Raw genomic sequence first — 25,214 nt, 5'->3', positions numbered from 1 at the left:
GCTACCTTTTACTAATATACGTGTCTAATAAGGGTATTCTACTCCGTATACTATATAGCCACTTTAGTATTAGCTCGATAAGTGTTTTATAGATACTTTTCGTATACTCGTCTTACCTCTTCCTTCGTGTGAATACTACTTAGAGCAAAGCTACTCTTAAGTTCTTTTATTACGTGGCGTAATATAAAGTGTCTATTTTATTTTTCCTTATCGTAGCCGGGATATCTCTTAATAGCTTTTTCGATAGCCTATTAATAAGTAGAGGTCTCCACGGTGGTTTTAAGTAGTTAATTAGCCTTATCGAGCGCCTTAATAAGGCGACCGAGCTTTTGATTCTAGGCTATAGTCTACTAATTCTCGATTTTAGCGAGGCGTATAAGCTCCTGCGTTAAGGGCACGATAGTATTATCGCCCTCGCCTTAGGAATACTACTCGCGTAGTTAATCCAGGGATTTAGGTATAATATACTTAGGACGGTTATCTAGCTAATTCTTTTAGTTAGGATCGAGTAGTGCCTAGACCTCTATCCCTTGCGTATACGACTGGATATAAAAGAGATTTAATCGGCCTATTACCACGTGGATTTAAGGCGCGGGATACCGAGCGCTTTAGCCGTGATCTTAAGCTTATTCGATATAGTATCGAGTAAGGGTTTAGCGAATAAAGGTTATTATTAGGAGAGAGAGCGTAGGAGGGCTCCGTAATACTATAAAAGTATAGAAAAATACACGTAGATAATAGATTAGCAGGAAGTTATTAGTTACTGCTACTACCCGGGCTTATGGCTATTAAATTAACGGGAGCGTGCTTATAGGGAGCGTTGATTTAGGAAATATATAATTATATTATCTATAAAAGAGAAAGAAAAAGGGGGCGGGTGTACGTGTCCTAAATATATCTACCACCTTCTAAGCGAGGATAGTGGGGCACCTCCAACTAATAGGAGAGCACTATACCGTGGCTCACGTGATAGAATATAACACCTTCTATATTCTATGCTCACGTTTTAGGTGAAACGGTGCCTGTGGATCCCTCGGAAAACTGCCAATCAGAGAGACAGTAGCAAACGTAGAAGGAAAGACCCCCTGGGCCACCTAAAATTAGCGTGCCTGCCAATGCCCCTGCCAATGCCCAGGGCTCTGTCGCTTGTGCTTGTGATCCTTGTCATCAGTCATCAGTCGTCAGTCATCATCATCCATGGCAATCTCGTCAAACTTCATCTCCAAAAGAAATCACCTTCCCTTTCCTCACACAAACAGGCACTTTTGCCTCCTGTGTTTCTTTCTGACACATCTTCCCAGCCAACCGAACAATCACCTGTAGACGTTTCTCCAAGCCGATTGCGGTCCTCCTTGGCCTTCATTGGCCCTCGCAGATCCGCTCTCGTACAGACGGCCCCGGCCATAAGGATGACGTGATGCCTTCCGCACCAGACGACCACTGCATCGGACATCACATGCAGGATAGACACTTCAAAGCTTTCAGATCTGGTTGTCGTGTTATTCGGACTGCTCGACTTCTGCGATCTCCGGGAACTGACCTTGAACCGGGAACCCGTGGATCTTGGACCCATTTGGCTCCCCAACCCAGCAAAGACTCGCTCTTGAGTGGCCTGGGCTCTCGGCTCTATAGCTGACGGATTCAGTTCCAACATTGGCAGGACCACGTGCCAAACTCTCTCACTTCCCGACCATGTCAACTATCGCTTCGATGCCAAGGCGGCTTCGGATAAATACCACGTGGACCTCATCTCCAACGTCGCAGCTCCGATACCACCCTCCGCCCGATTTGGCCGCCCACCAAGTTGCGCGAGCTGTCGAGAGTCTCGGGACTACGTCGGACCGTTATGCTGTGCCGGTCTTGACGTCTTACGAGAGAGCCTATCTGGAGGGCGGCTTAAGCAACGTGTGAGGACCGGGCCGGACAGAAGACGAGCTGACCACTCCAAATAACAGGTTCGTGATTGGTATAAATAGGTTGACTCGCTGTTTGACGGAGATTGCAAGGCTATATCCAGTCTTCAGATGGCCCGCACATTGGTCAGGGGTTGCTTGTCTCGACCACGAGGCCATGTAGATGATACCAGACTGCAGAGGCCGGACACTTTCTTCGAGACGTGAGTCTCGAGAACTGAGCTGTCGAGGTAAAACCCACAAACTTCACGAGTCACGCGCAGCGCACTTGTTTCAAAGATGGACCTCGAGAAATTACGGCTCCCCTTCGACCCCCCTCCCAGACAAGTAGGTGTAACCAGACTTCCCTTTGGATGACAGGCACTCGATTCTAGCCTAACCAATCCTGCAGCTGCGTGACTGCATCGCTCGCTTAGACGGTCGCAGACTGTCAGCCACCATGTCACCCTCGCCAGTCGCGAGTCGCGACTCGGCTTGCCCAACTTATCAGGCCACAAGGTGGTCGTAGCACGCTGCGCGTTGAGGCCTCTCCTTGCTGATGATGTACGGACCTTCCGACTGGAAATAGCAACTGCTGTTTGGCTAGCGCTTAGTTGGAGTGTTCGATGATCGATCTCTTCCTGCGTCGTGGCTTTTGGCAAGTTTCTTCCTTGAGAGGAGACACTAATGACGCAGGGTGACAGGGTCGTGATCGACAAACATATTCAAGTTGGTTTCCAGGTTGACTAGAGCTAACTACTTGTCTTTCAGGATCATTTTTACATGGCTTCCATCGCGTCTTAGTCTCCACGACTCCACGACGTCGACAAGGTGAAACTAGTTAGACATAAGCGGCTCGAGTCTCGGATAATGTCCAGATCGCAACCTAGAATGTTCCGTGAGGCACGTCTAAAACATTACGACCTATGCTGCAATCCAGCCGAATTCGTTATCAACTGCCGGTAGTCTCGGCCTTGCCGCAGGAGAGACGAAGAGGGTGTTCGGATTCCGCGCAATCAGCGCTCAGCATTCAGCGTTCAGCCCTCCTCCCGCACCCCTCAACCCCCCCAGTGACTGCGACCAGTTCTCAGTCCGATCCGTAGGCCAATCCTCCTTCCTTCGATTCGTACCTCCTGTTCCACGTGTAATCACCGCATCCCACCCTCCAAATGCCGGTGATGAGTGATGCTCGAGCTAGAATAAGACACTGACTCTTCCGATGCAGCCAATTAGAGAGCCAGGGGCTGCCTCAACAGACGGGGCAAAGCCCAAGTCACCTCATCTCGTGCATGTGAAAACAAGAGACAAACAATTTCCGAGCTTCAGTCGTCTGGTCGTCCCCCAGAAAATAGAGAAAGGCATCGGGTTCGGGAACAAAGAACATGGACACCTGATCCACCGACTTACACCGGCAGCAGGCTCCAGCACCTAATCTGAGGGCTGTGAGTCCTGACCTATTGGACGACTGATAATCATATAAGCGCCTTGAAAACGCCGACAACGGTCATTCTGCCTCTGTTAGATTGGCTTGTATGACGTTGAAACTGTCTCCCGAGTCCCGAGCCCTAAGCCCCAAGCCCCGTCATGCATGCAGGCGAGAGACAACGCGCCTCCTGCGAATCCCCGATTCATTCGGCCCAACACGCCGCCAGGTTGCCAGGATGCTGAAGTGAGAACAAAAGACCTGAGCCGAGGACGAAGCCCTTCATAAGTCAACAATAGCTTTGAATAATAGCTCCCAGGTTTTGTTTGCAGCATCCCTACCGAGTTTGCATCCACTGAGTGACGGACGAGACGAGAGGGATTGGCAACCCAAGGTTGTGTTCGATCGATATCACACTGCGGCCGGACGCGGACGTTCCAATCCACGCCCAAGCCCAATCAAGACAGCCCCCCCGGCCTCACGAACTTTCCCGTCATGAGGCCCAACTCCCTCCGAGAGAGGGTGTGGGGAGGTTGCGAGGTATTGGTTGCTTCTCCTGGTATTATGTCTTTTTCCGATCGTAGGACGCCTCTAGACCGTCCCACACATCATGACAAAGACGGAACTGGAGGCCCGTTCCTGCATCGTTTCACTGCCAAACTGGGCTCCCAGAAGTCAGATTCGATGGCTGTCCATGTGGTGGTAGCACCGGTTTTGGTCGGAGTGGTGTCCTCGCTGGGAAACCGGTGCCTGTCCGAGTACATGTGGCGTCGAGCACTGGATCCAAGATGCCGATCTGGGCGAGCTCCTGCGTGGACAACGGCTCCTGTCCATCAGGGCTCCTGGGTCTGTCCCTTTGTCTATATTAAAGACGACAACGTGTCGTGTGATGGAAGTTTCCAGTTGCACTTGCGGATTCTCATACCTCTTTAACCTACACAGGCCTCCCTCATAGATTTTCCCCACGTCCGTCTACCACCAGACGCCCGCCATCGTTCAACATGGCCAAGATGGATATCCTCGACTCGTACCCCGAGTACAAGGACACTAGCGTCCTCGACACCCTCCGCGTCACGGAATACGGCTACCTAGACCAAGACCAACAGGTCTACCTCGACTACACCGGCGCAGGGCTCGCAGCGAGATCGCAATATCAAGCACACGAGAACCGGCTTGCCAACGGCGCCTTTGGAAACCCACACTCGGCCAACCCGACGAGCGAAGCCGCCACGTCCCTCGTCGAACGTACCAGAACCCGGATCCTCGAACACCTCAACGCTTCGCCGGAAGAATACGCCGTCGTCTTCACGGCCAACGCCACAGGCGCCGCCCGTCTCGTGGCCGAATCGTACCCGTTCCGACGTCGCGCGCGGCTGGTCCTGACGCTGGACAACCACAACTCTGTCAACGGCGTGAGGGAGTTTGCTCACCGCCGCGGCGCCAAAGTGGTCTACGTCAACACGCAGGCGCCGGAACTGCGGGTGGATGAAGAGGACGTCATCGCGGCGCTCCGGGACCCCCACAGACGACGGAGGGGACAGAGCTGGAGGCGCTGCCTCAACATGAAGACCAAGGATCGTGGAGCGGGCGCGCAAGAGACGAGGAGAAACGGGCTGTTCGCGTTTCCGGCGCAGAGCAATTTCAGCGGCGTCCGGCATCCGTTGTCGTGGGTGCCGCTTGCGCAGGGGCGGGGGTACGACGTGCTCCTGGACGCGGCGGCGTTCCTCCCCACGGCGAAGCTGGACCTGTCTGCGGTGCAACCCGAGTTTGTGGTGATGAGCTGGTACAAGGTGATGGGCTACCCTACGGGGGTGGGGTGCCTGGTGGCGCGACGGGATGCGCTGGCGCGTCTCGCGCGGCCGTGGTTCTCGGGCGGGACGGTGCGGATGGCGACGGTGGGGAAGGGGATGGAGTGGCACGTCATGGCGGGGGACGAGGCGGCGTTCGAGGACGGCACGGTGAATTTCCTCTCGATCCCGGACGTCGCTGTCGGGTTGGATTTCCTGGCGGGGGTCGTGGGGATGGACGTGATCGCGACGAGGGTGCGATGCCTCACGGGATGGTTCTTGGAGCGGCTGGACCGGCTGGCGCACAGCGACGGGTCGCGCATGGCGAGGCTCTACGGGCCTACGGACGTCGAGGCCCGCGGGGGCACGGTGTGTTTCAACCTGCTGGATGCGCGCGGGCGGGTTGTCGACGACAGGCTCGTGGCGACCGAGTCGGCGGCGGCGGGGATCTCGTTGCGGACGGGGTGTTTCTGCAACCCGGGCGGGGGGGAGGCGGCGTTCGGGATCGACGAGGAGGCGGTGCGTCGCGTGCGGGCTTCCGGGGAGTGGTTGTTGCTCCAGCAGGAGAGGGGCATCTCGCTGCCTTTTATGCCGATACTAGGGGCGGTGCGGGTTTCGTTCGGGGTGGCGTCGACGACGAGGGACGTTGATCGGTTCTTCGACTTTGTGGAGACGACGTATCGGGATCGAGTGACGACTGCCGAGGGGCTGCCGCCGCGGCAGGGCTGCTGACCGGCGGAAGATATGAACGCGCATTTCGTTTCATTTGCCTATCGATGATACCATTTCTTTTTTCCTTTTTCCTTTTTTTTTTTACCTTCTTCTTCTTCTCGTCGTCATTTCAACGCTCGACTCTATGCTCGTGGCTCGCAAGTCTCTTCCTCGTGAACTCATCAACCCCAATGGACATCAAATGGATTCCCCCTTCCGCCACCCAATTCACCATGAAAAATGCAATTCAAGAAGAGGTCGTCGCTTCGGATTCGCCAAACTCCTTCCTCAACACGTCGAAATACAAATCGTCCCGCAGCGCCTTCCCCTGAAACATCTGGTCGTAAGGGAAAGGCGCCGTCTCGCCCGTCCTCACGTAGCCGCGCCGCAGATACCAATCGATCAGCTCGGTCCGTAACCAGATGACCCACATGACCATCCTCCTCGCCCGCCACGTCTCGCGGGCGTATTCCTCGGCGCGCGCCAGCACGCGGCGCCCGACGCCGCCGCCCTGCAGGGCCGGGTCGACGGCGAAGAGACCGAAATAGGCGGTGGGGCCCGCGGCGGCGGCGGCCGACGACGCCGACGGGTCGGGATGCTGGATCTGCACCTCGCAGCAGGCGACGAGGGCGGCGGAGTCCGGGTTGGTGGCCATGAGGACGACGCCGTCCGGGCGGGAGATCTTGGCGGCGAGGTCGGCGGGGGAGATGCGCTTGTCGTTGAGGTAGGCGGCTTCGTTGGTCCAGCCGGCGGGGGTGCGGTAGGCGGTGCGGATGAGGGGGAGGAGGAGGGGGACGTCGGCGGGGGTTGCTTCGCGGAAGGCAAGCGGGGGGGTGGACGAGGTGGTTGGCGTCGTGCTTCCCATTGTGGGGAGGGGTGTCGAAACGTGGTATATTTTATTGGTTTTGGACGGAATGGGACGGGGAGTGAGACCGAGACTGAGACTGAGCTTCTGGGGTGATTGGTTCAGGTCTTGATTCGGCGCAGATTGGGATTAAGAAGGGGAATGAATGGAGGACTGGAGTCTGGAGGGAGGTGGTGGTAAATGCATGTGGGCTGTGGCGATGTGGCTCGTCAATTATGAGTCTTTACTCGATATTTGAAACGAATCGTGGAAGTTTTCTGTCTCCCGTCTTCGGATCCGCGACGCCTAGGTCCCTAGACCTATCTGCCATCTTCGAACTGGCATCGGAGGAAAACCGGAGCTGGGTTTGTTCGATTCTATGGGGATTGGAAGCCAACGGTCGGTCGGTCGGTCCCTAGGGAGGGGCGCTAAGACTGTTCGGGGAGGTGGTTAAGGTCTGTAAGGTCTGTGGCAGCTAAGACCACAAGGGCGTAAAGAAGAGGTGAAAGGAGCAGTGGTGTCACTGTCAGTCTGTCTTGTCATTCCGGGATGATGCTGACGGTGGAGGGGTACGAGGATGAAAAGTTGAAAAGTTGACATGAAAAAAAGGGGGGGTTGCTTTATATTCCAAGTCGTATTTACGAGTACGAGTACCGGACCGAGCACGGAGATCGATCAGTCAGCATAGTTATAGCGGTTGTAGCGGGGACTGCGCTATAATTATAGAGGGTCCCGGAGCTTTCCGGAGCCACCGCCCACCGCCCACCGCCCACCGGTCCCGGACTCCCGGAGTCGGGACAATTTCGGCTTTCTCGGGACTGTACCAGAACGGTAAACCTGAATAGTCCAATCAAGTCTGCCTATCATTGCCAGATAAATCTGTTTGGGATACCTGTATGAATTCCGCTTAATGAGAAGACCCATCGAATGGAGTTTAGACAAGTGACAAGTCAGCGGCGTTGTGACTTGTCTAACGGCTTCACCTTCTGGGCTTCCACACAAGAAACGTCAACTAACATGCTATGACAGGGCCGGTTCTCGTAGACTGTAGTGTGTAGTCTTTTCCACCCCATCTCACCAGTCACCACATAAGAATAGTCTTCTCCGGAACACCCTCCTCCTCCGAGAGAATGCGAACCGTTCCCCGCGTATTCTCCAACTCGTCCGGCCTCAGCTCCGCCTCCAACGCAAAAGGCGACGGAACATGCCGCACCAAATTCCCCTTCGCCGTCTCCCTCTCCTTCCACTCCTCCCAAAACGCCGCCAACCCTTCCTCGGTGCCCTCCGCCCCGGTCGTCTCCACGTGGGCGAGGTAGTCCATCACGGCGTCGACATGCGCCGGATGCGGTCCCGACCCCCAGACATGCTCCACAATCACCGAGCCGAAGATGGCCGGGTTCCAGACGTACTTGCCCTGGATCTCATTCTCCGGCTGCCCCGCCTCCTCCTTCACGGCCATCGACCCTCCCGGGACCATCCCAATCAGGGGGCACAGTAACCTCATCATCGGGCCGTCTTGCGGCGCGCGCCGGGGACGTATCGACTCGTCCATGAGCCGCGACGCCACGAAATGGCCGAACCCGCCGATCCGGACGCGCCAACGGATCTGCATGTCCAGCGTCTTTCCGATCAGGAAAGCGTACGGCGCAAAGCCGAAATCATCCTCGCACACCGACACGCGCTCCATCCGGTCCGTGACCCCGAGGGCCCGGTTCAGCGGGTCGTCCGGCGCGTTGTACTTGATCGCCTGCTTCGTCTTCACGCGCGAGCGTCCCGGGGCGGGGACGACCGAGTGCTGCGGGTTCGTGACGTAGACGTCGACGGCGTGCTGGACGTCCCGGGGCGCGACGTCTTCGGGGCACAGGAAGTTGCCGGCCGGCGAGACGGCGTAGGCGAACAGGAACTCGGGGCCGAAACGCGGGAGGATGTGGCCCGGCTTGGCAAAGTTCAGGATGCACCGGTTCAGCTCCGAGGCCGTGTTCCCTCTGCGGCGACCGGCGCCGCACAAGGCGAGCCCGTGGCCGAAGGGCCGGTGCAGCTGGTAGCCCGCCCAAGCGAGGGGCGCCATCCACGACATGGCCTCGCCCGGGTCTTGGTAGCTCCAGCACAACGCTTCGATATCCTCGTCGTCTTCCGTAAAATGGAACCTCAACTTTCCTTCCTCGGCGTCGAGCACGATCTTGACCCAGATGAACTCGGGATACTCCCGGTCGGGCGGGAAGTAAGCCACGCGATAATGCCGGGAGGAAGGCCGGCGCTCCTCCGTCTCGTTGATGGAGCGGCAAAGGTGTTGGTGGAACGTCTTGTCCTCGTCGCGGCACCCGGCGGAGCAATAGAGGCCGTATTCGCAGGAAGCGCAGCTGGCGTCTTCCGTGGAGGCCCTCGGGCAGCGGATACAACTGTTCGGCCTGCTGCTGAGCTCGTACTTTTCCAGGTAGTGCCTGAAGCTCTTGTCCTGCGGGTGGCTCATGCGAAACATGCCCACGCTCTCCTGCAGATCCAGCATGTCGTTGCGGAACGTGATGGGGCCGGAGGGAAAGAGAATCAGTTCCATGCAGGTGGGATGGCATAGAGGTTGCGGGGTCTGAGGGACGACAAGTAACGAAACGTTAGAACTTGGGAGATGGTTTCTAAAGACAGGGAATCAAGACTGCAGTGCATACCTCATGTCCGATGCTGTGCCGGTATCGCAGGAATGCAAAGTCCCAAGGCGAGACCAGTCGACGGAATCGGTCCATTCTGTGGCTGACCATCGCTTCTGCGCTTCCCCGTCGAAGCATGCCAGACATCTTGACGGTTGCACGTACAGTGTAATACAATGCAATACAATACAATACGATACTTTTCTATCTCCTGTTTCTTGTTGTAGGTGTTACCGTGCTAGCAGGGGATACAACAGACAGATGATGGCTGGACGGTGTTGTGTGTGCTTGTGAGGAATAGGACGGCATGGACAACATGAAGCCAAGATGAGGATGGAAAAGGTCTAATCTTTCAAGAAGAAAGTAAATGACGGTAGTCGGCTTGTCGGTCAATCTTTCCAGAAGGGCAGCGCAACTTGACGTCCATCAGGAGTAGGGGACAAGGGGAAAGGGGAGTCGAGACGCAATGGACCATCCATAGAACCTTCCCTTTACTTACATTTTATTCATTGATTAAGGGGGGAAAGAGCCAGGACAAAGGAAGGAGCTCTAACCATTAACAATTAGCCAAGCCCAGTTTGAGTGGACAAACATGTAGGCAGTGAATGTAGGAGGATGAAGTCTGCCTCATACAACCGCATCAATAACAGCAACTTAGTCCTAAAGATAAATAGCAAGTTGATTTATTCGTTTGTTATTCAGTACCTGTAAATATATACAATGAAGAAAGACAGTAGATGCGCACCTAAAGCAAGCAGGTTGCCACCACTCTCAACGCGGGAATACTACAAACCCAGCAACCTGACCGTGTTCCTTGATTCGTCACATCTTATCACGCCTCATTTTAATAGAAAGTAATAGAAAGTGCATTGTACTTTCTCATCTTCTTGATCTTCCAATTCTGCCGTGTCAGACCTACTTCGCTACCCTCTCTCATACCCCTGAGCCCCTGAGCCCCTGAGCCCCTGAGCCCCTGAACAGTCAACCAAGAACTGACGTCTTACACGCAAATGATATACAATCGCTGCAGAAGCCCAACAGACACAAAAAAAAACCAATAGCTATACAGCAGCCCTCACTACTCTCCCTCAGGGGCCATTCTTCGCTTACATCCATCTCCCCATCCCCCATCCTCGTCCCAATCAACCACCGTGGCCTCCAGAGGATGAGCTGGTCCGTCTAGGAGCAGAACCCCAGCCAGGAGTCTTTGCTCCCTTCTGCTCAATTGTCAGCCGCAGCACCTTCGGCTTCTTGGAGCCAGCCGTCTCCTTCGTCTCAGGGTTGTCGGCCGTTTGAGTCTCGTCAGCCGTTTGGGGTTCATCGGCCTTCTGTGCTTCCTCCTGCGCGTCCGGAACAGGCCTCCTCCTTTTCCTTCCCTTTCCCGCCATCTTTGACCTCGCTAGCAACCTTGTCATCATGGATTTGGGCCTCTTTGGTGTCCGTGGGGTCGGTGGTGTCGGCAACGGCAGCGGTCTCGCGACTCTCGCCAGCAGTTGTGGTTGGGTCAGTTTCTGTCATTTCTCCGGCACCTGTAGTTCCACCAGTGTCTGTTTTCTTATGATTCTGGCTAGTGGCCGTGGTGTCGCCAGTGTTTGTGGTCTCGCTAGCGGTAGTGGTCTCGTTGGCGGCAGCTACTGTGGCCTCGACAGCGGCTGTGGTCTCACTGACACCAGCAGTCTCGCCAACAGTCCCGCCAACAGTCTCCCCAGCCTCCGTGGCTTCACTGGGCTTGGTTCGGCCCGTGTCCGTAACAGGAGCCCGAGGACGAGAAGGCTCAGGAGGACGCGAAGGCTCAGGGGGGTTCTGCTTCCCAACAACGACAGAACGTGGGCGAGTCTGCCCTACGGCTATGATCGGACCCCGGACAACCGTCATGTCTGTTCCGATGTCACCCTGCTGGGCCCCGTCCTGGCTTTTTTCTTGGGTGGAGGCGGTAGTACCCGGATAAAAAACATTCGCAGTGGAACCATGCGCCCCAGATGATCGCAGATATGGGTCGGAAGCCTGCAGGTTCCAGTGTTGAACATGATCCCAACCAAAAGCATTCGGATCCTGAAGCCACGGTTGATATGGGTTGAAATTCTGCTGTTGCTGATACTGAGGATACCAGAAAGGATTGCCAGCAAAAGCATTGGGATCCTGATATGCTGGTTGGTTTGAGTTGAAGGCCTGCTGTTGCTGATACTGAGAAAGATTCCCATCAAAAGCATTCGGATTCTGAGATGGCGGCAGATTTGGATTGAAAGCCTGGTGCGGCTGATACTGAGAAGGATTCCCAGCCATAACATTTGGGTCCTGAGGTGACGGTTGATGTATGTTGGAGGCGAATGCCTCCTGAGGAAGAGCAGGTGTCATTGGGGCATACGGCACCTGAGGCTGAGGACCTGGAACAGAACCATAAGACCCGCGAGAGAAAGGACCTGGAAAAGGACCATGAGGCTGTGGAGGTGAAGGGTCGAGGAGATGATCATATTGCCCCTGGTACGAAGGACCTGGATCGTGACCACACTGACCCTGGAAGGGAGGCCCCGGAACAGAACCATGAGGCTGCTGAGGCGAAGGGCCTGGAAAAGAGCCGTACACCCCACCAGAGGAAAAGAGATCGGGGCCAGGATCACGAGGCTGCTGAGGCGAAGGACCTGAATCATGACCATGAGGCCCCTGGAAAGAAGAAGGACCCGGAGCAGGTTCTTCTCGCGGCTCCAGAGACGAAGGACGCTCACGCACAGGAGGTAAAGGAGGATCCGTGTGCGGCCAGGACCACCTGGTACGCAAAGCCTCAGGCTCAGGGCTATCATACAGCTCCCGGGGAAAATGAGGAGCCGGACGCGGCCGCCTGGGCTGCGGACTGGAAATACTGGGCGTATCCTGCTCCCGGGGCCGAGAAGGAACCCGAATCAGCTGCTGGATCTGAGGATGGTCCATGATGGAAACACTGTGTTCCCGGTAATGAAGAGGTCCGGAAGGTGGCAGCTGCGGCCGAGGACCGCTTCCAGCGGAAGACTCTCGAGGAAAAGGAGAACCCGTCCTTGGTTCCGGGGACAAAGCAGGATGCACTTCACGACGAGCAGGCGACTCCCGAGGCAGAGGAGGACTCGTCGTTGGTTCCCGAGGAAAAGGAGGGCTCGTCCTTTGTTCCGGGGGCAAAGCAGGATCCACGTCAAGAGGGGCAGGCGGCTCCCGAGGCAAAGGAGGACTCATCGTTGGCTCCCGAGACCGAGGAGAACTCGTCCTTGGCTCCGGAGGCAAAGCAGACTCCACGTCACGACGAGCAGGCGACTCCCGAGACGAATCAGAACCCGTGCCAGGACGATCCGCCCCCTGGGTCACAGGAGTATGCGCGACAAAAGGACGTTGGTTCCGGCGAAGGTCGGAGACGCCCTTCCTCTTGTCCCTCTGGATGGAGGAAGGGTGACCCACGGCGTCCCAGGTAGATCCGTTCGCGTCTCGGATGTCGGGAGGTGTCAGAGGTCGAACTGGAGATGGACATGGAGGCTGCTGTGCTTGTGCTTCTTCGCCCCCCCCAACCGTCCTCGGAGGCACGTCTCGGGCCCCGATGCCCTGAGATAACCCCGTGGTCGGAGTAAGCGACACGGCTGGTAGTATAGCACGGCGGGTGCCCAGGTGCTGTCTCTCGACTGACAGTGTGTGATGCTGATGGACTTGCTGGGGTTGTTGAGGAGAAGCAACAACTTCGGCGGCAGACATTTGTCTCGTCGTCTCCCTCTCTTGTTCCCTCTGCTTCTCCTTCTCTCGTTCTCTCTCTCGTTCTCTTTCTCGTTCTCTCTCTCGTTCCCTCTCCTTTTCCCTCTCCTTTTCCCTCTCCTTTTCCCTCTCCTTTTCCCTCTCCTTTTCCCTCTCCTTTTCCCTCTCCTTTTCCCTCTCCCGCTCTCTCTCTCGTTCCATCTGCCACACTCTCTCCCTCTCCTTCTCCCTCTTTAGATCCTGCTCCCTCTCTTTCTTCCTCTCCCTCTCCCGCTGCACCTCCATATTTCGCTGCGCCTCGGCATTCGCCTCGAACCGACTCTTCAAACTCTCGCAAAGCGCCCTCACCCCTTCCACCGCCTGAGCAAGCGCCCCATTCTGCTCCTGGAAGCGCGCCTGCTGGGCTTTAAGTGCTTGCACAGCCTCCTGGCCCACCGTGTCCTTCCTCCCAGCCAAGTCCTTCACCGAGCGCGTGAAAACCTCGCTGGACTGCCGGCTGTGGCCGATGAACCGGTCCACGGCCTCCTGCATGCGCTGCTGGTCCTGCTTCGCCTTCTCCTGCTGCTCCCGCTGGAGCTTCAGGAGCTCGTTCCACTTGATCCTCTCGACGTCCTTCATCTTGTCGAGCGACTTGCTCACCGAGTTCATGTGCTCCTGCTGGGTCTGCATCAGGCGGTATATTATGTTCTCCGTCATCTGGGAATGTACGAAGAAGTCACTGACCGCGGTCTGCTCACTCTCCCCTGAGCGCAACCTGAGGTGGTCCGGGGCGGGAGCCTGAGCGGGAGCCGGAGCCTGAGCGGGAGCCGGAGCCTGAGCGGGAGCCGGAGCCTGAGCAGGAGCCGGAGCCTGAGCAGGAGCCGGAGCCTGAGCAGGAGCCGGAGCCTGAGTGGGACGTAGTGAGTAGGCTGGAGAGAGCTCCGCCTCGGGGAGCGGCTGGGCAGCCAGGGCCATCGATTCCTGGATCGCGGCCGCCTCGGCCTCCCGGTTATTTGTCGAGGAGGGGGCAGGGAATGGCCCGGGGTTCTCCTCGGTCGGGGTGGCCACACCGTCGTCATCGTCATCATCGTCGCGGTCGTCGTCACCACCACCACCAGATTTGAAGTAATGCTGCCCCCATCTCCTGAGACTGTCTTCTGGCGGGGGCAGGCCGGTAGCATAGTCTTTGCCCATCATGTCGGATAGGTGCTGGATGACGTCGCCCTGCGCCGTCGCGCGCCTTTCCAGAAGGCGGACGAAATTCCACCAGTCTTGTGTGTGCACGGGGTACTTTCCTGCGGCTTTGAGGATGTCGCAGTGCTCGTTGAACATGGAGACGTGCTCCCTGGTGACCTTCCGGGGCGGGCTGCCGTGGAGTACGATGACGCTGGGGTGAGAGATGATCACATCCTCCACCTTGGTCGGGCTCTGGGCGCCGCCGCGTTCGCCTCCTTGGGCCCCGGTTTCGGTTCCGGTTCCGGTTTCGGTGCGGACGGTCCGCATCCAGTGGTTGACCCAGCGCATCGAGGTGCCCTTGATGGAGTCGTATTTCATGGAGTAGTCCCTGAGGAACCCCAGCATATTACCTTGACTGTCTAGGTTGACGCCCGGTCGCAAGATCCAGTCCACTCCGAGATGGCGAGCAGCATAACAGGGAGATTCCTCCGCTCCGCAGCCATCCGTTGTCGAGGCCATGACGGGGACCACCTCGACGGGTTCCACGGAGTCCTTCGTGGTGGTGACTCCGAGCTTTTTCATGACGCGGCTCTTGGTATTGTTGAGCTTGAGTGCCATAACTTTTGGCCCGGAATACCGCTGTGGCTGCACGATGACGGGGTTGAAATGGTGGTGGCGGAAGTAGTCGAGCAGGAAACGAAAGTCACGAGCTGTCACGTCGACGACGTCCTGGATGGCGACGAGAGCCTCTTTCGCATCAGGACCTTTCCGTTTCGATGGTGTGGTTGTGGTACTGGCAGTCGTTGGCGGCTCCTTTATGGGGACTGGATTCCAGGCGTAGGCCAGGTAGGTTCCTTGCCAAATACACATTTGGCCTGGAGGGCCGAGAGAGTATATGCTCTTGTTGATGCTCTCGTCCGAGGAGGGGCAAGGGTGAATGCAGGCCAGAGTGATGGCATGTCCGACCTCCTGCCCCTGGACAGTGATGCCCATGTTCACGCACATTTGGCGGACAACCGGCTGTCCTGGTTCAGGGACAGAATCTACCGTGATTCTCCATTGCTCATCCACCTTGACCCAGATGGGCTCGGGGCTGATCTGATCAGGACGGAAGATGATGGCACGTCGGTGCCGGTGAGAAGGCCGACGCCGCAAAGGGAGTTCGACCAGCCGTCCACAGATCTTCGAATGGTCGCTGGCATCGTCCAGTTTGCAGCGTTGGCTACAGTAGATTGGCTCAAGACAGTGGCCGCAGGTTTGCTCTCGGCCGCGTTCCGGTATTACCACGGAGCAATAGGTACAGCGCGTCTGCTCTTGGACGGCGCACGATGAGCCGAGGTAGCCGCCATCATGGACGGGGATCTCGAAGGAAACAACCATCTGGGGCAAGGCGGAGTAAGTTGAGTCGTTGACGCGTCACAACCGTCATGCGAAAGACCGAATAAAAGGTAAACCTGATGATGCTTCAGTTGCCGCGTGTTAGCAGGTTCTGCTTTCTTTTTCACCACTTCATACCAGTGACACACTGACACCACAAACGCGTAAGTTGTAACCCCCCAAGGGAGATGGACTCACTGGTGGTGTCTCTAAACCTGCTGTCTGCAAAGAAGGTGGTCAGGCTCTGATCTCAGAGACTCCCAAGACGCGGCTTCGGTTCGCCAACTCAGTTCGAGCCTCGGGTTTTCTGATATTTCGAGTCTTGTCAGCAAAACCATATAAACCATATACACTAGATTCAACACAATCTAGAGCTCACCTCTCTGCTAGCCAAAGATATTCAAGAAAAGATGAGGGGTAGGATGTGGCCATGTGGGCAATATAGAATACGGGTTGGGCGGAATCAGAGTAGGATACAGGACTGCAAAGCGAAGTGGGCTTTAGTCTTATTTGTATTTGTTTTTCTTTCTTGTTTAAGGTACCGTTTACCCAGGTACAATACAGAAGGTATACTGTCATGCTTAGTCGTCGACACCTGTTCCTTCCTCACGGATCGTGAACTTTATTCTCAAGGGACCAGGAGGTCCTTCCCCTTCCTGTCAAGCATCGTGAAGGGAGGAGCGTGTGTTCAGTGGCCTGTGTTCCGTGTTAGTCATCTGTCGAGTCACCACCCAGCCCGTTAATAGACCCTTCCTTTCAGGGTATAGAAGATGTATATTCGTATATTCAGGGATACATGATCAGAAACAAGTCAAGAGTCAGGATAATGTAATTTCTTTCTAGAAAGTACTCCCTTTGATGGCTGCTAGTAAAGTAGTCTTGTAAACTTGGCCTATTATATAATATATTATCAAGTTATCTTACTATGCTCTTATAAGATGGTTAAAAGAATTAGAAGCTTATATCCAAAACTCGCGGCATAGAGAAAACCACAACTACACCAACACGCCTCATCATAACTGTTGATTATAAGAGGCATTATACTGTGTAGCACACACGTACTAAATTGCATCAGCTAGGCATCTTCATAAGACAAAACATCCGACCATCTATCCACCCTAGTTGCCAACTCGGGAATCCGATTTGAAACAATAGGGGCAGGCCACCTCATCACCGTGACCCATAACCTTCAGATCGCCAGACCGACATCAATAACAGCTTCTTGTCATCAATATCGTGAATATACTCGCCTTTGTATTACTAATAGTTATATACTCGTAATCGCGGACCCAAGTTGACTTCAAATAACCCATCATTGGCCCACTTCGGACGGTAGTTCGACCCAAATGCATCCCACGCTCCGTGTCTAACCATTTCAGCAAAGTAACAATACTTGCACCAGAGCAGCCTGCCGCATTCACCACGCTCGTCAAAGAGAAGAAGAAGAAAGAAACAAAAAAAGAGGAGAGAGAGAGAGAGAGAGAGAGAGAGAGAGAGAGAGAGAGAGAGAGAGAGGCGTCATCTGAAGGTCCGCTAAATTTTGTCTCAGTCTGCACATCCGACTCATCGCTAAAGCCTCCTACCAGACCTGTCCATGGCGTTCCAGAAACCAGGAACTAGGATGCTACTATTGAAACCGCGCCTTGGTCTTCCTCCGCAGATCGCCTAGGCCGAATAGTTCAAAACGCGCTGCCGCCTCCTCCCAGTTTGAGTTGGGGTATCTCATTCCTCATGAAACCAAGCATAACTGAAGAACCGGAGCCAAACCGGGGCGATTCCATCTAGGACCCTGCCAACCCAAACAAGAAAGAAATAATAATGAAACCAAAAAAGAATGACCGTCCGTAACACCCTGCCCAGAACCAGTGACGCAAACAAACAAATAAACGTGCCTTGAAACCCATAAGAGAGGAGGGGAAAGAGAGTAGACGTCCTCCCTTCTGCTTCGTCGCCAATGTGGCTCATCTCATGCCACGCTAAGCGAACAAGCAAAGAATAGAAGCATCGAGTGGTATCGTGTAAATCAACGAGGGAGTGCCAACCCAGAAGAAGAAAAAACGTCGAAAGAAAAAGAAACAAAATTCTCGTGCCTGCAGTAACGTCGTGAGGAACATTAGAAGGAAAGTCGTTAACGCAGAAACAACCGTAGCCCGAGTCTCGTAGAGTCATGACGTGACCATGTATAATGCAAACTGAATGACATGTTATCCACAAGCTCGTGGCCAATTGGGAAGACAAAATAAGATAGAAGTCTATGCGAGACCTCTGGGGGAACCGACCCCCAACAGACCATGTCGAGAACCGGTAGCAGAGGGAGATGCGGTCGAGAACCGCGGATTAGAAAGAAAGTTCCTAGTAGGCCGCCGCCGTGCTTCCTTCGCTGGCAGCGACCGCCACCAGAGCGTCGAACCGGGAGGAACCGGCGTTGGGAGGTCGGTCCCCTGCCTGCTGTAAATTCGAATTGCTGCTATGTTGCTGGCTGGGCGCCTGGGCTTCCCTCCGCCCATCCCGGCCAGGGAATCCCCCGAACGCGGTTATGTTAGGGTGCATAATACGGTCGACATGCGAGCCCTGCAACCCCCGACCATCCTGCCCTTGCTCGGCCGACGCTTGCCCAGGTCCGTTGATGGGCCCGTGGTACCAGCCATGGCGCTTGGCGTCCCGCGGCGTCGAGATGGACGGCGCAGACATGGTGTACTGGTGATTCCGAGCAAACGTGCCCTGCCCGGCATTCGAATTCGGTTGGACCGCATAGGCCGGATGGGTCGGATGGGCCGGACGAGCCGGACGCGGGTCGAGCTCGAATCGGACCGTAGGTGCGTTGGCGCGTGCTCGCTCGGCTTGGGCCTGGACAGCCTGATCCGCTTCGTTCGCCCAATGGCTAGCGCTATCGCGGGGAGGGGAGACATTGCTGGACCGCAGATCGAGTCTCGTCAGCCCCCGGCGCAGGCCCATATCCCAATGGGGCACGTTGCGTCGCTCGTCGGCAGCGGGGTCGGTGCCTGGGTGCAGAGCAGGTGGCGGGTGGCTCGGCTCCGAGTCAATCACCATGGGTGACGGGTTCCGTCGTGGAGGGGAGGCCGGACGCGGTGGAAGGGGATCAAACGACTCTATGCCGGGCAGGCGGATGGCCTGCGGGATTTTCGACGCATTGGCCGTCGGCAGTTGTGGCGCTGCGGGCTGATACGGCGCGGTCACGGTGTTCCCCGGGTAGCTGCTGGTGGTGGGTTGGAACCCTCGGCTCTCGGGGTGCCAGGTGCGTCTCTTCCAGACTTCATCGGCCACCGACGTCGACGAGTCTCTGCGGCCAGACCAGGATGACAAAGGGGTAGGCGGGGATCCGAGGACGCTGCTTGTGGCGGGCGAGAAAGCACCCGAGTTGGAGCTGTTCATCGCCCCTGGGCCGAAGACGGATCGATTCATCGGGGCGCCGTGAGGGGTCTGGAAAGGATGTCCCCCCGCCGACGGTACGCTGAGACGACGACCAGGCGTCCGAGGCTCAACCGAGTACATGCTCTGAGATCGCGAGTGCGACGTGGTGGGCGATACGATGGCTGATCCCCAGCGAGGACTACTCTGGCCGGTCGAGAAAGTGGCCGAAGTCGGGGTGCTGTAGTCAGTTGGCGACACGGGCCGGAACATGTAGCTCCCGTCGGCAGGGCGATGGTGTCCTCCTTCCAATCCCGGACCTGGGCCCGGACGAGCGCGGGGATCTGCCATGACCAGGGGGGGCGGCCGTCGCCGAAGATCGTCGCGACTACTGGCAAAGGAGCCCACAGAGCTCACGCTTCCGACGCTCGACGTGGACAGCGATTTCGAATGGCCACGGACGCCAGTTCCACTGCCGGCCGTGGGTGGCCGGGGCCTTCCTCCAATCTGCCTCACTCGGTCGGTCCGGATTTGACGTTGGAATCGAGCCCCGGTGGCTGCCAGCGAGTCGATAGGGATGTCTTCGTTCACGTGTACGGTCTGGGCGTGTTGTCTCAGGTTGTCAAGCCGGGAGAAGCGACGTGAGCAATGGCACTGAAACGGTCTCTCGCCGGTATGTTTTCTATTCTCAGTCAGCCTCGAAGTCGAGAAGGAGGAAGACAAAAGAGAGGGAAAAGTGAAAGAAAAGAGGGAAAAAAAGAAGGAAAAAAAAAGGGGGAAGAATGACCCACCGAATATGTCGAGCCAAATGCTCGCTCCTGGTGAAACTGAGGTTGCAAGGCGGGTAATCAGTGCAGTAAAACCGCTGTGACTTCTTCTTTTTACCCGATTTCGAGCCATCCCCGTTGGCGCTTTCACCCTCCGACACGGCGCCCTCATCACCGGGAGCCGTTTCGCCATCCGAATCTTCCATGTCGCCACCCGTGGTGTTCAGCGACTTCTTAGCGTGTTTGGCGGATTTGTCAGCGGCATCCGATAACTGTACCGTGTCGGGAAACGGAGATGACGGCAGAGGTTTTTGGGAGGCGAGCGCGTCACTAGCAAAGGAAGCCCGGGTGGGCGTGGTTGGGTCGTCGGCGAGGAGAGGTTGCGAATCCCGCGATAGAGACGTGGCGCTCGAACGCGGGGTGGCTGGGGATGTGGTCGTGGTATCCTCGCTCTTGGCATCGGCAGCAAGTCGTGTGTTGACCGGCCTGAATGTCGCAGCCATGGTCACGGAATTTGGCATGGCAAGGAAAGGACTGAGGATGGGCGGAGTTGGGGAAGTCTCAGAAAGGGATGCCCAAATGCCCACTCGTCGATAGATGGGGCCAGCGGTATGGACAGAGCCGACACCCTGCAACAAAGCGGTGGGAGCAGTTGTGACAGGAGAGAGAGAGAGAGAGAGAGGGAACGACAGATACGACGAGAGACCGGAAGCAGAACGCGGGGTGGCGGCGACGGTCAGGAACAATGCGTACTGCCTAGAGGCCGATGGTGAGAGCGAGATGCAAGTCGGGAAGGGAAATGAGGAGAGATGAGTCGACCCGTGCTCTCAAGTCATTCGGAAAACAACGACGATAGTCGAACTTTCGCAAGGCTGGCTGTTTCCGACCGGAGTGATTTGGGTGGATTAACGGCGGGATGATGATGGAGGGAAGGAATGACGACTCGGAACCATCAAAAACCAGGCAGATTCGATCGAGTAAGCGAGGACGACAAGTAGGTAGGTAGCGCGGCTGGGCTGGGAGGGCTGCGGGTGGATAAGCGTTGAATGGGTAGATCAAAATGTGTGTGTCGGCCGAAGCAAGGATGGATGCAGTGCGTGAAAATCTGGTTGGTCTTGTGCTTTTCCCTCGGTCCTGTTCCTGGTCATCAGGTGGGGGGAGGGGTAAAGCCGTCTTTTTCGTTTTCTTCGCAACTGTTGCGCCGTGTGGTGTGTGGCCGAAGCGTAGGTAATTATTACTTTGTACGGAGTTGTAGGAGATGGATTCCAGGTCGTAGCGGAAGATCGAAGCCCGTGAAACAAACACGGGAGACGCGGGATATACAAAGTGTACTATATTAGGTAGGTAATATCTCGACACTTTTTTTGATGGGTAAAATGACTGGTAAATCGGAAATGCGAGATGCGAAATGAGAAATAGGTGATAAGGTGATCAGAGGAGAGCGGAGGAAGTTCAACAAAGGTTAAAGTGTTAAGTGATGACAGGAACAGGTTGGGGGATGGAGGCTGCAGGATAGAAATGCAAAAAAAAGAGCCAGAGTCAGGGGGACGAAAGGGGGGGAACGACAAGTGCAACCCGTGGAGGGGGGAGGGGTGAAGAGAAGGCAGGGAGGGAAGAAGAACGATGGGTGGGGAGTGAAACGGACACCTTCGTACATGCAGCAACCACCTGCGAGAGGGAAAAAGGGGGGGGGGGGGGGGGGGGGGGGGGGGGTGTGAGAAGTGAGAAGGCACGAAAAAGGTAGGAATTAGGACCTTGGAAGGAGGGGTGGCAACTCTTTCCCCCAAGGACTATGGAGTAGGTAGGTAAGGTAGGTATGGACTAAGGACAGAGCGATGATGAAATAAACTCCCTTCCCCGACATGTCTGGCCCTGTCTCCAAAACTCCTTCCGCCTTCCACCTTTGCTCAACCCCTCATAGATACGTATATCACCGGGTAGTCGATGTACATCTGGGGTCCAAGGAGAGACCCTGGTCCGTACCTACCCAAGGGTACCTGGCACCGTGTACCCTTTTACCTTTCTCAGCGTAAGTTTCCCCTTAGATCGAGCCCCGTACCTATGTTACCCCTTACACCTCTCCCACCTCGATGCTTTTCACCTTTCCCAGTCGTTGGTTAGCCTTCGCAAGGTTACCTACCTGGACACATATACGAAGCAGAAGCAGTAGGTATTTACCTTAGCGTATCGACCAGCGACAGCGGGCCCAACCTGGACGAGTCAGAGACAAAAGGCCTGGGACGGTCCAGTCCCTTGCAAGGCTCCCCTCTGCCCGATGCTGCCGGAGGTGCTGCACATGGTGTACGGAAGTACTTCGTAGTACTTTGGACGGCGTACAACGTATGGTGTGTTACCGCCAGCCACTTCCAGCCCTTGGAAGTGGGGGATCGCCCTCAGAACAAGGCGACTTTGCCTTCAGCTCGAGGCGCTCCTCCATCACTAGGTAGCTTTCATGATCCATTTTAAACTCTTGACCTACTTGCGTTTGGACCGGTGCGGTTGCGGCAACGAGGGACCCATTCTGGGCCCGCACCCCGATGTGATCGTCGGTGAGATAGCGGGCGAGCGAGGCGATTGAATCGTTCGTGATGGCTTCGCTTCTTCCTTTCGGCGATATGCCCTGTTTGGTGCTTCACATACTGGGTATGCGTATAGTCTGAACTGGGGCTATTGATGGGAGAATAAAAAGCAACAAGACAAAGACAAACCAGCATCCTTCCTTCCTTTTTTTTTTTTTTTTTCCTGTTTCGCTTTTTAAAAAGACTAGAAACAGCAAAGCCAAAAGATCCAAAAGAAAAGACGAGAAATAAGAGGAGGGCAATAAGGGAAGAAAAGAAACGAAACTTAAGGTCGCAAAGTCGAGGGCGTGGCAGCCGACAAGCGATGCTCGCATCTCGCGATTCTGAGCGACCGGGTTTTGTCAAATAAAGCGTAGTCAAAATCGTCACAAAACAGGTCAAAATTGATTGAGGTAATTGTGTATAATTGTAACTGTCTTAGACCGTTAGGGAAACGCTGCCACCGTATTTTATATAGTGTAGATTCTGTAAGCGTCTACCCGGATTATACTCTTGGTAATCCGGCCTATTACGTAATCAAAAAGACTATAGTCTATTCGATACACCCCCTAATCGCCCTAAACGTTAGTTAGGCGATTAAAGCTATTCGTAATCGGCAGATAATCTAGCTATATAATCTATTCGCTATAGCCGCCCTTAAATTCGTCCTCTAGGTCTTCTAAATATTCTATCCGGACTTCCTCTAGCTATTTCTGCTATAACCGTTCCCGTATATCTATCACGCCCACCTAGGACCTAAATATCTTAAATTTCTCGCCGTATAGCGCCTTCGTTAATCCGTCTACTACTATTTCCGCGCTCGTAATGTACGTTATAAGTATTTACCCTTATTCCTTTACTTAATGTAATTAGTGGCTATGGATATCGATATAGCGGAGGCGCGTTATTAACGTGCTAATCTCCTAATTAACTAATCGAATCGTTTAGTTATTATCGTATAAGATCCTTAATTCCAGATCGTTAAATTCCACTCCTATACTAAGTAATAGGCGTTATATAAAGATACCCTCTTTTATACTATAACCGCGCAGATGCGGCGTTGGAGTGGTTCGGCAGACGGTCATATAACCCCCCTTTCAAGGCCGCTGGATCCGCTGCTTATATATATATTAAGGATAGGCTCGGGACGTCCCTATCAAGGGATAAAGATATAATTATCATCCTCTTTTGCAATTGCTTATTCTACGTTTAAGGTATCTTTCCAGTTTAACTTACGTTACCCTAATCAGAATAGTGACTACCGATCTACTTCTTCGCTAAAGGTTATAGCGGTATTAGTTATATTTTGGTTATATATCGTGGTCTTACTAGACTAACCTCTTTATCTAATCTTTATCTTAACGATCTGGTGCCACTACGTCTTTATCCAGTTATAATATAGTGCCCGGAGGCGGATTTATTCGGCGTCTCTAAAGTGTTTTAACCCTAATTAGAGTAATAAAGGCGCTCGAGGGAGGTTCCGGCCCTCCTAAACGGACTATTAGTTAATAACCTCAGGAAGAATATAAAGATAACGACTAAGGAAGGATTTAACGCTTTAAGACTAAGGGGAGATTTACCCTAATAAGATTAGGAAAAGAAATAACTACTTAGGTAAGAGTTAAAGAACTATTAATACTTTCAATTATAAGACCCGCCGCTATAGAGGTGGTAATTACAGGAACGGAAAAAACCGATTAGATCGCGATAGAGTTAGATTCCGGATATAGAATAGACTCGATAAGGGGCTCATAACTCCTACCACCAATTAAAACAGATTCTCGCACGACGGCGAAGAAAAGATAAGACCGCTAAGAGCAGCTTACCCGGATTAGGGTAACTAAACCCTAGTAGACCTAATAAAAAGCTAATACTAAGCGTAGGAGCGAAATAACGATAACTTATAAGAGGACCCGATAGTCTAGTAAGGACCTTTATAGACCTCGTAAGCAGGTCGTGATACTTTTTCACGAGGCTTAGCGGGTAATACTTTTAATATTAATATCCGTAAGTATAGCCCTTTTACTAATAGGCAATCTCCTAATCGTGGGGGGCCTTCTCTTTTAAGGTGAGTTAGAAAAGCTAGACCCCGAACATAAGTATCACGGAGTGAAATCTAGGACCACCACCACCCTCTTATCAGAGACCTTATTACTCTTATTAAGATAAGATAATATATATAGTAACCTGGCTAGTATCTAAAACACTTATAGGATCTTCTTACTAGACGATTAGTTCGAAGAACCTTACCCTAAACGCACTAACCCTATTATTATTATTCGCCTACCCCCTCGCACTTACACCTAAAATACTATAGATACTTAGAATTAGTATCGCGAGCCTACCCCCGTTATCGTTATTAGCGACTCCGACGATAAGGCTCCCTCGCCGGCTATTCCCCCTATTCTTACGCCCGCTACTTCTACTGCCCCTAATTAGGGGAACCACGATATCGGGACTACGGCCTTACCTCCGCCCGTTTCTAGGCTAACTACTACGTTTACCGCGGCTCCGACTACTATTTCGATAACTACCCCTATTACTACCCCCGGATTAGCCTTTAGATCTGCCCCTACCTATAGATCGACTACTACCCCTGCCTACCCTGTTTTTACTACCTAGCCCGCTTTAAACGCTCCTACTACCGCCGCCCCTAAGCGTTAATAGCCCCCTACTACCGCTAAAGACCTAATTAAGCTACTATAAGCCCTGATAAGCCGTGACCGAGAGAGTATTATCGCCGAGGTCGTTAAAGCCCTGCCCCTTATTACCGCTATATCGAGAGCACCCCTAAATCCCCTCGCTATTAGAGCTCCCCGCTTTAATAGTAAGTCCCTCTCTATATTCCTTTAGCAGTATAATAACTACACTAAGCTTAACCGCCTTAGTAAAGCCGATAAGATTACCTACGTTAACCTATACACGGATACGGCTATTCGTCCCGCTATCGAACGTCTAGTTAGAGAGGTTTAAGCCGATAAGGG

The 25,214-nt window shown here is 54.4% G+C and overlaps 8 protein-coding genes across 8 annotated transcripts; 3 read left to right on the top strand and 5 right to left on the bottom strand.

Annotated features, from left to right (window-relative positions):
- Nucleotides 1-874: 874 nt before the first annotated feature.
- SODALDRAFT_333595 (hypothetical protein) lies at nt 875-1,441 on the top strand (the record flags this gene model as incomplete). Its single annotated transcript, XM_028612021.1, has 1 exon — nt 875-1,441. A coding segment is annotated over exon 1 (298 nt), but the record flags the coding sequence as incomplete, so codon positions are not given.
- Nucleotides 1,442-4,325: 2,884 nt separating this feature from the next.
- SODALDRAFT_278656 (aminotransferase class-V) lies at nt 4,326-5,834 on the top strand (the record flags this gene model as incomplete). Its single annotated transcript, XM_028608127.1, has 1 exon — nt 4,326-5,834. One exon carries the CDS (start codon nt 4,326-4,328, stop codon nt 5,832-5,834), a length of 1,509 nt encoding a protein of 502 aa, XP_028465652.1.
- A 226-nt stretch (nt 5,835-6,060) lies between these two features.
- On the bottom strand, nt 6,061-6,678 carry SODALDRAFT_279387 (alpha/beta hydrolase; the record flags this gene model as incomplete). Its single annotated transcript, XM_028608165.1, has 1 exon — nt 6,061-6,678. One exon carries the CDS (start codon nt 6,676-6,678, stop codon nt 6,061-6,063), a length of 618 nt encoding a protein of 205 aa, XP_028465651.1.
- A 1,060-nt stretch (nt 6,679-7,738) lies between these two features.
- On the bottom strand, nt 7,739-9,446 carry SODALDRAFT_351058 (hypothetical protein; the record flags this gene model as incomplete). Its single annotated transcript, XM_028613513.1, has 2 exons — nt 7,739-9,241; nt 9,321-9,446. 2 exons carry the CDS (start codon nt 9,444-9,446, stop codon nt 7,739-7,741), a joined length of 1,629 nt encoding a protein of 542 aa, XP_028465650.1.
- Nucleotides 9,447-10,441: 995 nt separating this feature from the next.
- SODALDRAFT_324333 (hypothetical protein) lies at nt 10,442-11,174 on the bottom strand (the record flags this gene model as incomplete). The annotated part of the gene is made up of 2 exons (XM_028609872.1): nt 10,442-10,639; nt 10,695-11,174. 2 exons carry the CDS (start codon nt 11,172-11,174, stop codon nt 10,442-10,444), a joined length of 678 nt encoding a protein of 225 aa, XP_028465649.1.
- Nucleotides 11,175-11,626: 452 nt separating this feature from the next.
- On the top strand, nt 11,627-12,733 carry SODALDRAFT_360135 (hypothetical protein; the record flags this gene model as incomplete). The annotated part of the gene is made up of 2 exons (XM_028614236.1): nt 11,627-12,218; nt 12,255-12,733. 2 exons carry the CDS (start codon nt 11,627-11,629, stop codon nt 12,731-12,733), a joined length of 1,071 nt encoding a protein of 356 aa, XP_028465648.1.
- Nucleotides 12,734-12,763: 30 nt separating this feature from the next.
- On the bottom strand, nt 12,764-15,968 carry SODALDRAFT_360134 (hypothetical protein; the record flags this gene model as incomplete). The annotated part of the gene is made up of 6 exons (XM_028614235.1): nt 12,764-12,860; nt 12,943-15,381; nt 15,487-15,539; nt 15,735-15,758; nt 15,795-15,843; nt 15,916-15,968. The coding sequence occupies 6 exons, from the start codon at nt 15,966-15,968 to the stop codon at nt 12,764-12,766; spliced, it is 2,715 nt and encodes a 904-aa protein (XP_028465647.1).
- Nucleotides 15,969-17,734: 1,766 nt separating this feature from the next.
- Nucleotides 17,735-20,455, bottom strand: SODALDRAFT_175453 (hypothetical protein). Its single transcript, XM_028607021.1, has 2 exons — nt 19,697-20,455; nt 17,735-19,587 (listed from the first exon to the last, which is right to left on the bottom strand). The coding sequence occupies exons 1-2, from the start codon at nt 20,191-20,193 to the stop codon at nt 17,889-17,891; spliced, it is 2,196 nt and encodes a 731-aa protein (XP_028465646.1). The 5' UTR covers nt 20,194-20,455; the 3' UTR covers nt 17,735-17,888.
- Nucleotides 20,456-25,214: the final 4,759 nt, after the last annotated feature.

Source organism: Sodiomyces alkalinus (genome assembly GCF_003711515.1).
Source record: "Sodiomyces alkalinus F11 unplaced genomic scaffold SODALscaffold_6, whole genome shotgun sequence".
Taxonomy (NCBI): domain Eukaryota; kingdom Fungi; phylum Ascomycota; class Sordariomycetes; order Glomerellales; family Plectosphaerellaceae; genus Sodiomyces; species Sodiomyces alkalinus.
This window is presented reverse-complemented; position numbering and strand designations above follow the sequence as displayed.

Bases quoted from the DNA above. Each gene is read 5' to 3' on its own strand.
- SODALDRAFT_175453 (XM_028607021.1), bottom strand. From the start codon at position 20,193: ATGCCAAATTCCGTGACCATGGCTGCGACATTCAGGCCGGTCAACACA. The intron at 19,588-19,696 runs GTGGGTCATTCT...GACTGAGAATAG, and splicing joins CATTTGGCTCGACATATTCG to AAAACATACCGGCGAGAGAC.